The sequence below is a fragment of the Rousettus aegyptiacus genome, unplaced genomic scaffold (genome assembly GCF_014176215.1).
Source record: "Rousettus aegyptiacus isolate mRouAeg1 unplaced genomic scaffold, mRouAeg1.p scaffold_m13_p_11, whole genome shotgun sequence".
Lineage (NCBI taxonomy): Eukaryota > Metazoa > Chordata > Mammalia > Chiroptera > Pteropodidae > Rousettus > Rousettus aegyptiacus.
In genome coordinates, this window is record NW_023416286.1 from 34441172 (window position 1) to 34451437 (window position 10266).

Below are 10266 nucleotides of genomic sequence, written 5' to 3' on the forward strand. Positions count from 1 at the left end.
AGTAACCACTTTACCAAATGATACATGCAGATTACATCCTTACAAAAATTAATTTCACAATTACTATCAGATTTTCTCTAGTTTTAGTCAAGATAAAAATGCTGAAAGTAGTTACTCTGCTGTCAGTGATAGATATGGCTTAGTTAAATGGGATATCCGTAAATATTTCTTCGAAAATTTGCCTTATGTTAATCCACAGAAGCCCGAGTGTTATTCAGTCTTTTTTACCTTGCTCTTTTAAATGCATGGCTGATTTAGAGAGCTGGAACTATGAGCTAATTTTCTCTCCTGGTGACATCTCTACAAGTGACAGCATTTCCTATTTAGAAGCTTAATTTCTGTCAGAACTAATAAGTCATAACTGATGTTAAGATATAAATATATGCTTATGTAATAAAAGGCTTTCTCCTCAAACACATCAGACAAGCAAATGTATTCTTTGGTAAATAATTTATTTCCTTATCAAAAGTCTGTCAGATATGAATATTACAGATCTAAAAAGTTCATAAGATTGCATGCTTCATCACTAAGTAATTATTTGTATCCAATAAACTTAGATTTGAGTTTGTCAGCCCAATTATATATACTTCTATTTAGAAACACAAAGTTACCCCAAAATGGTAAAACTTCTTTGTTATGCTTTTAATTTTTGTTACCTATAGTTTAAATAAAGACAGCTCAAATGATTTGATAGACCCCAGGCATGGAAATAAAAAGAAACATCTTTTCCAGAACAGTTTCATTAGTATGGAAGCACATTTAGCCCAATTCTCATCTGGACTACTGAACAGTGCCTTAAAAATATCTCTGTAGATGTTCTTGGAGTCAATAACAATCCATCACTTTCTTGCACTTACTTGCACAAAGTGTCTTGAAACTTCTTATTACATCTTGAAATTTGTCTTCAGATCCTGACTGAGCTCTTCATTGCTAAAGGTTATCAATAGTCTCCTAGTTTTCAAACGTAGTGACAGGCTCATCCTTCTTGACTCTAGAATTTTGCTCATTTTGTCCCACCCATGTTCACCATTCTTTCCCTCATCCATTGTGATACATCAAGTTATTGCTTATGGTACAGCTTCTCTGACATTTTCCCTCTTCTTCTCAATGCCTGAATATAAACATTTCACAATATTCTCTCTTTGGTATTGTTATGTACTGAATATTTGTGTCCTCCCAAATTCTTATGTTGAAATCAAATTCCCAATGCTATGGCCTTAGGAGGTGGGGCCTTTGGAAGGTGATAAGGTCATGAGGGTGGAGCTCTCATGAATGGGATTAATGCCCTTACAAAAAGAGACATGAAAGCTAGCTAGCTCCTTTTCTACATGTGCGGACACAGTAAGAAAAAGATGACCATCTACAAATCAGGAAGTGGGCTCTTAATAGATGTGGAATCTGCCTGCATCTTGATCTTGGATTACCTAGCCTCCAGAACTGTGAGAAATAAATGTTTACTGTTTTAAGTCATCCAGTCTTTCTTTTTCTGTAAACAAGCCATGTCCTTTTATTGCTACAGTTAACACTGGGAGGGCCAGGATGCAGGGTTAAGGGATAAGGTGTGGGTTCAGGCCAGAAGATCCTGGGAACCTTAGGCACTGAAGGTACAGGGCTGGGAGTAGCCAGAGGGAACTCTGGCTGCACAAGCAGCTCCAGGCTATGGGTTCCCTGTTGGGAGCTTGGGGTCTGTCAGTGATTCCTGGGTCTTCAGGAGCAGCCCTGCTGGTGGGCCCCAGGACACCCCTCCTAGGCCTCAGAGGGATGTGCTTCCAACTTGGATGCTCTAGCCAGCTCGGCCTTAGTGGTGCCCGTCCATGTGAGGGGAAATGCTGCTGCCACAGCCAGGGGCCAGGGGTCCTGTTCAGCCCAGCCAGCCTGGCACAAGATCAGCCCAAATTCAGGTCCCAAGCTCTCCCACACTGCTGCTGAGGTCCCAGCTGGCCGGTCATCACACGAAAGCTTGGGGTCACGCCAAAAGCCTCAGGCTGGAGTTCAGTACTGCCCATAGCAAAGAGAAGTGGAGGAAACTGTAAGACAGTTTACAAATTGCATTTGATGGTGCGCTAGGAGGTGTAAGATAGGAGGAAAATCAGTAGATCTGGGTTTTAGACCTGGTTCTTGTCTGGAGTGTGTGAGGCATTCTCATTTATATGTTATATGGTGTTCTCTTTGTGAAGAACCTTGGCAAGAATTCATGTCTAGTATTAATACTAATAATATCTGTGCTTCTCCTGAGCAATTGATTCAACTGATTCTTTGAATACACAAGTGGCACCATTTTACTTTGTTATTGGGCTTATAGTAAGCATATAGTCAATGATGTGGGCTACGTCAAGCAAGAGAATTATGTTATTGCAGTTTTAACCCTTACTTCTTTACATTTTATGATTCTCCTCTGGCTGTGCAATCCGTATTGCTTCTATGTTTATTGTGTGCTTCATCATCCACCCTAAATCTTTAACCTTATCATTCATAAATCCTTAGGCAATATGTTTATCTTCTTAAGATCTTGGTTTCTTTAGTCGTAAAAGGAAATTTAGACGGTTCTATGTTTTCAAGAGGCATATCATATATAATAATATCAGAACTGCCAACTTTTGTGTTAGTATTCTTCAAAAGGAAGAGATAATAAAGATTTTAATTATACTGTGTAACACTATTTTTTAATAAGCAATATAGTGAAAAATTATGCTGTGTCGAATGAAAATTTTGTCTACTTTTATTTAGAATCTCCCCTAAAACTCTAAAAAAGCAATGGCACTGGTATCATTCAGAATTCAATGAACAGAAACGGTAATTATTCATGGTTGGGAACATGCATTTTTAAAGAACAATTCCATTACAAATAACAAGGCTTCTTGAAAATTTTATATTAAAAATTATATAATATTTGAAAAAACACAATCCTGGAATAAACTTCAAGTATATTAATGGAATGTGTAACTTTAATATCAATTTATAATTATACTCTTAATTCTTATCTAGAATTAACATCCTAACCTTCTCATTATATCCTGCTGAATGAGGAACAAATTCTTCCAACCAATAGCTACTATACTGTGAGAATAGAAGCTTATCGATTTGTAATAACTAGGCATGTACCACAACCTTCTAACTTACAGAAATAGATGTTCTATTCTTACCCATTTACTTGGAATATAAGAACCCATTGAAAGAAACTATGTAATTCCTTTGGAAAATATTAGACTATTAAATGTACTGTATGCATGATTCTTGATTTTCATAAATGTTAACAGGCAGATGAAATTACTATGGGAGAAGGCATGCTAATCTGTTCAAATTTCATGGCATTATTGCACAATCTACTGATCAGCTAAGCAAAGCAGAATCAACAGCTGTTGTGGCAATGAGATTATTTAAAATGAGCAGAGGGAGCATATTTATGCCCAGGGAGAGAGCCTGAATGTTGCTCTCTAAGTAGTGCTTGTGTAGTCACCATGGTATTTTGGCAGAGGAGCAATGAAAATTGGGTGAAATCCAAAGAGGACAGTGTATGTGAGGCTCCAAATTTTGAAAAAATCTACTGACCTGTATTTGTAATGCATGACAATAATCCCATGACTAGCAATGGGAACTAGGCAACCCTATTATCATAGAGAAAGACAGGCAGTGTGTGGTAAATTAGACCCAAAATATAGGGGAGAATGATTAAAAGGTGAGTTTCAGCGTGGTTGGCAAGGAAGCATTCTATCGAGCAGAGATAATTCCTAGAATTTCCCGCATATGTGGATTCAAAATAGGGTTGCTAGCTTTACGAAAATATAGGAGACTCAATTAAATTTGAATTTTAGACATACGAATAATTTTAGTATAACTATGTGCCAAATATTCTACATTCTTATACTAAAAATATTCATTGTTTATCTAAAATGTATATTTAACTGGCATTCTGTTAGAAATGAATAGTCACTGAAAAACTCAGATAAGTTGAAGAGAATCTTTCTGTCACTAGGGTTTATTTATTTCTCTTGTTTATTGAAATAATTTTCAGTCAAAGCAACATTAAGTGAAGAGTTCGAAGTCATATATGACTGTGAGCAAAAGAACAGTAGTTTTAACTTAAATATGACTGACTCAAGAAACTGTGCTTTTAAACAACATGTTGTGAGACTGTATAATGTGCTGGACATACAAGTACAGATAAAGATGGCTTTCGCACTCAAGAAATTTATGGCCTTGTGGACAACTGCTATCCACTTAAATAATAGGAACATGAATCCTAAAGAATTATTAGAGAATAACCCTCCTTCCTCTTGATTGACTATAAACTTTAAGGTTAAGGGAAAAAAAAAGCCCTAAATTTTGATTGTTAGGCCTCATTCAAAAGGTTCTTTCCATCTTTGTGGAACTCATGTCATGTAAGATTCCTGATATCTTTCTTACCTTTTAATATTCTTAACTGTAAAGTAGAAAGGATCCAGAATTATTATTCTTTTAGAAATTATTCCAGCCACAAAATGGAATTTGGAAAGAACTGCCAGCTCCTCAACTCTCTATCTTATCCTACCTAATTGCAAAGAGTTCTTTTCTACTCTTCCAAGGCCAAGGTGAAGTGAAGGGACCATCAGCCTCAGACCAGTGTTGGCATGACTGGGTGGGGAATGTGCATCATTCTCAGGTGTGGTTATTAGCCAGACCATGTGATTAACAGACCTTAACCCACATCTCCTAAGTTGGTCACTCATAGTAATGAAATGCTATTTGTTCACAATCATATAAGGAAGAAGGCTGATATTTTACTTCAGGTAATCAAACACCATCTAATGCTATTTCATACACTTGTTATTTTACATATTTAAAATTATCTTTATCTTTTTTTTAAGAAAGTAATCTTTTGTGTAAATATCTTTAGGGTATGAGATTCCTCTATTATTTGTTTAGTCTTATAGTTCTTAAGAGGCTGGCATGTACATCAAGAAGAAGTTTTTCAGGGGTAAGTACATGTAGAATTAGGACATTTATTTCCAACCAAGGAAGGTAAAACAAGTTGAGTTAAACAAGAGTCTGCAAAATTTGTCCATGTGTTCTGGAGTTCGAAGGGCTTACAGGCTTCCATCTAAGGAGATTTTGATTTGGGAACCGGCGTTGCATAGGGAAACAATATCCACCACTTTCTACAACATTTTTTTTCATCGTTACATACACCAATGGTATCATCTGTGGAGGTGCATCCGTCCTTTTTGCACACTCCTTTCAAAAGAACACATTGTTTTTGCCCAGGGATAATGCCAGTTGTTGCTGCACAAAAAGAGATTTGACAACATCATTAAGTCACTATCAAATTATTGGTAATGTACATGGAGTAATAAATGGCTTTGGGATAAATATTACCTATATGTGAAAAGATCAGACACTTAGGCAAAAGAAGTGCCTTTTGAGGGAAGGGGCTGAGGGTGGAACTATACACATCTTGGAGAGGGCAGGTTGAGTTCTAGAAGCTTCTAGAGAGATGTCTTCCTCTGGAGAGTGCCTTTTGAAATGTGTGAGGCTTTTTGTTATTGTCACCATGACTAGGTAGGTGTCCTTTGTATTTAATGGGTAAAGCATAGGGTTGTTAAATTGTTGACCTAGTGAATTGTCCTGGCATAGGCTCTCATCTTCTTTTATAGAAAGTCTATGAAACCCTTCAGATTCCACCTTACCTAATTCCTCCATTTCAGGACTATGCAAGAGACACATTTTCTATACCGTTCAATGCCCTTAATATGTAGATACATGGAGATAATTACTCTCAGCGCTAAGATATATTTCTTAAATATATCCATATGTCTTAATTCATTGGGCTGCTGAGAAGCATATAACTAAATCTGTGCTCCAACATGGCAGTTTTCTTTAGTCTCAGTATCCTTGCTGTAGCCTTTCCCGTAGAAACAGGGCTCATTCTTTCCCCTATGGATCACAGCAGACATTACATAGCAGAGTCACTCTATTCATGTTCATTAATAGAAGTTAGTTTCTAAACAATTCTATTAACCCACCTGTATCTCACTCATTTTATCTTTACTATCCTGTAATATACTAACCTTGTACTATCCTCTTGGCATAACTGATTTGGGCGAGACAAATGAGGGCTGATCTTGACTGTCCTGGAGGAAGGGGACGTCATGACCTGAAAGACATGCCTCTCAAGGATTCTTGACATATCTACGCAGAGGCTAACTCTGCTATTAACCCCGTATAACAGTTTTTATTATGGTAAGGACACCAAACATGAGATCTATCCTCTTACATTTTTAAGACTGCAATATAATATAGTTAATTATAGATACAATATTGTATGGCAGATCTCTAGAACTTATTCATCTTATATAATGGAAAGTTCTTACCCTTTGAACAACAACTCCTATTTCTCTCCCCACCCCCCACCACCTGGCAACCACTCTTCTACTCTACATTTCTATGAGTTCGAATATTTTAGATACCTCATGTAAGTGGAATCCTGCAGTATTTATCTTCTTTGACTAGCTTAGTTCACTTACATAATGTCCCCCAGATTCATAAGGTTTGTTTTTCACCCTGCCTACCAGTCCCATATCTATTATTGTTGGTCCTGATTGTTTCAACCTGTGAATTCTGAGTCCTTTACACCTTCAATGATACACTCTCCTCACCATCTTTGATCATTTTGTCTTCTATGATGGGATCCTACTTTAATAGAGTCTGGATCTTGGTGCCTAACGTAAAAAATTACTTTGGGAGAATATAGAAGGGCCCTCATCAAGTTAAAGATGAAGGCACAAAAGATAGCAGAGTGCTGGGAGAGTACACATTTTCAGTTCCAAACATGATTATGACTTAGAGAATCCATACAGAGTTAGAACAGGTTTATTTACCTTTAGATCACAGAAATTATCAGATTGAAAAGTTAGAAATTTTGATTTTCTAATTCTTCATGATCGTTATTTATACCCATTATCTACTTTCACACAGTTGCCGGTGTTTTCTCAAGATGAATCCCCTTTGTTTACTTAAAGAAGTGGTTATCTCAAGATTAGAAAAGAAGGAAACTATTGTAAACTTGCAACTCCTTCTATGGCGGAGCCAGGAAGAGAGACTCTGAAGAAAAAATAATGGAAGTAGTGAAGCAACGTGGGATATCTGTCAAGGAAACCTGTCAAACTTGTAGGCTTCCTAGAACCCATAGATAATCCTAGTTTGTGTGCATAAATCAAAAACCCCTGAGTGATCTAGATACTAGTAATTACTATTACCCACAAACAAAATCTGATTACCTTGCCCTCCTCATTTTTCAAATGCCCCCTCCACCTTGACTTAGCATCTGTGCCATACTTTGGTATAAAGTCATAGAATATTCAGCACGTTTTCTAATCTAAACTAGCACTCTCATATAGCGGCCTTCTTGCGGTTCCTTGGGCACACTGCTTACTCCTTCATCGGGGACATGTCACTTGCTTCTTCCTTTGCCTAGAAGTGTTCCTTGCAAGGGATTCATTAACTAACATTTATCATTCAGTTTTCAGCTCAAAAGGCATGCCACTAGGAAGGCTTCTCTGACGTTCCAAACAGACAGTGACCGCTTGTAATACTCTGTTCCTCTTCATTGTACTTATTAAAACTTATAATTATGTATTAATTTTTGTAATCATTTGACTAACATCTGTCTTTTATATTATGGGAAATCACTTTCTTTTATTTCCTCTTGTATTCTAAGTATCTAACATAGTCATTAAATAACAGATGCTCAATAAATATTTGTTACCATTGAGTGCAGTTAAGTACTCTTTGACCCCACATATGCTTTTTATCTCATCCCTTCTAAAACCTCTTGACTTTAGCCTATTTTTGACTATCTGCTCCCTTCTCTTGGATGTACTATTCTATTTGTGAGTATACAGTCTTGTCATTATTGTATTAGTTTCTCTAAATCTTAGGCCTAGATTTCCTATAATCTTATTTTCCCAATAGTTGTTTCTGGCCTTTACTCTAGAACAACGTATTTTCTCAGTTTTCTTCCCACCCTAAGACTGAGCCATTGCCATATCCCTTCTCCCTCTATAATGGTAGATTTGGTTAGACTTTTACTTCCAAGGAATCTATTCTCCCTTAACTTTAAAAAAAGACCAGACTCATAACATGGGATATGATTTTGGATGAAGACAATCATTTTATGCCGAGCTGCTTTAAGCTATCTAAAAATCAATAGTCATTTAACTGTTTTTAAATGACACAGATGAAGAAAATCTAAAGGCCAGAATAATAGTCCAATAATAATGTCAGAACATTAAGCTAATTCAACATGTCTACCTTAAACAATGAAGGAAAGTAATTTGGAAAAAAAGTGAAGTGAGATGTTTAAAAGATATTGTGTCTTCTAAAAAAGGAAACTTGAAAATATCCTTAGATTCTTCAATATCTAATTAGGAGATTTTGAGGTAAAAAGCCTGACGGAATTCAAGGCTACCATTTTATGGGCGTACCCACACCTGTAGACTGAAACAACAATGACCCATATTAAAGATACTTGGATCTAACTGCTACAGTGTTGCTGCTACCTATGTGACCTTAATAAAATCATATTCCTTATGTGGAAGAGAATTCCCTTATCTATAAAATTAAAGAATTAACAATTAAGCCATCTTCTAATTTTAAGTCATTAACATCATATAGTTCTACATTACATTCTATTATAAGTATGTCTCCTCACGATTGTGTTTTCTTCTGACAGAACTGAGAAACACATGAGAATCATATAAACTCCTTCAGGAGAAGACAACTATATGTCCAGTAGGTCCAAAGATATCCATGGATTAGGCAAAGATTAAACAAATGAGTATCTTTGATTTTATTTAAAAGGATCTTAGAGATGAACCAAGAAAGAGATAGTTATCCACAATATGTTCTATGTTCGATGACCACAGACACTATTTTGAGGGATCTGAATATCTGTCTGTTAATAATGGAGAAAAGAATTTCATCAGTTTTTACAAAAATCTGGATGAACCAGCCTGAAGGAGACCACATTCCCTTTTATCTTTGATTCTACATGTTAATATTCAAACTTTTGAATTATAGATCCAAAGGATATAACTCAAATTCTTAAAATGCCTCCTTCATATTTTTGTCTTTTGCTTAAAATTTTGCCATTGAAGCTTCTTTCTTCTGTTTATGTTTTTTTTTTCCAATTCCCCTACTCCCTATTGGTTTTTCATAACTCGATGTGATCCTTTTTTACTGAGCTCTGTCTTATGCATCCAACTTCTACCCTCCACAAATATTCCTTACCAATAAACTCTACGTCTTTCATCTCCTAACCAGGTTTAAAGCAATAACTGCCATTTTCACTCTCCTTTTAGGTAATCAGGTACTTGTAAAAGCTACTTGATCTGTATGATAATCCTTAAATTGCATATCAAAGTTTCTTCACCTGTCTCTCTGCTTGGGCCCCTTCATCTAATCACAGAGCTCTTGGATCTTGTTTTCTGTTGTGGAACTGTTTGTCCTGCTTTGCAAGTTTGTCCTCTTAAGTTCTGAGGGAGATGATCATGTTGGAATTTTGAATTGCTAAAGGCTGTGCTTTAAGGTCTGAGTTGAGATGGCCACCATGTAACTGAGCATCCTAGTAGGCCTCCTAAGAAACCTACCTGTATAATTTTCACCATCTTACCTTTTGGTATTATAGTCACAAAGAAGAGGAGAACAGAAAGAAGGGAATGGAGTTTCATGGTTGAATGCCCAGTAGAGAGGTGAGTGATGAAGGATAGTAGAACACAGGGCCTTTTATTTACTTCTGGGGGACTGAGGTTCCTTTTGGTCAGTGAAGCCTAACAAGTAAGAAAATAAAATAGCTTCCGTTGGAATATTTCCAAACCCTAAAGTCTCTAAATTTGGTGACAAATTAACCTAATTATAGAAAACCAGATGACCAATCTTTCATTTTTTCTATGGACTCTCAAATTCCCAAGATGTCAGTACCTTTGGTCAACTCTCTTTTGAAGGGGGCCAAGAAATAGAGTCCTTTGAGTGTGAAGTTTTTATTACCATAAGGTCTGACTTGTAAGAGAACTCTTCCACAATACACTCTTTTTGCAATAAGGATGAGAGAATTGTCCAAGGACCATTTTTAAAAATAAAGCTGTATTTTTAAATTATTCCATAAAAGAGAGTCTAGTGTCCCATATGTACAATGTTTTTAATAACATCTGAAAGGTAAATACACTTAGTTCACATGAAAAATAACATTTTCTTATCTGATATCAATCTTTTGTGTAACTGTCCCAAATGATA

At 36.3% G+C, this 10266-nt stretch overlaps 1 protein-coding gene across 1 annotated transcript; it reads right to left on the reverse strand.

Annotated features, from left to right (window-relative positions):
• Window positions 1-5077: 5077 nt before the first annotated feature.
• LOC118609325 (beta-defensin 130B-like) lies at window positions 5078-9704 on the reverse strand. Its single transcript, XM_036228338.1, has 2 exons — window positions 9647-9704; window positions 5078-5259 (listed from the first exon to the last, which is right to left on the reverse strand). The coding sequence occupies exons 1-2, from the start codon at window positions 9702-9704 to the stop codon at window positions 5078-5080; spliced, it is 240 nt and encodes a 79-aa protein (XP_036084231.1).
• Window positions 9705-10266: the final 562 nt, after the last annotated feature.

Bases quoted from the DNA above. Each gene is read 5' to 3' on its own strand.
- LOC118609325 (XM_036228338.1), bottom strand. From the start codon at position 9,704: ATGAAACTCCATTCCCTTCTTTCTGTTCTCCTCTTCTTTGTGACTATA. The intron at 5,260-9,646 runs GTAAGATGGTGA...CTTTTTGTGCAG, and splicing joins TGTGACTATAATACCAAAAG to CAACAACTGGCATTATCCCT.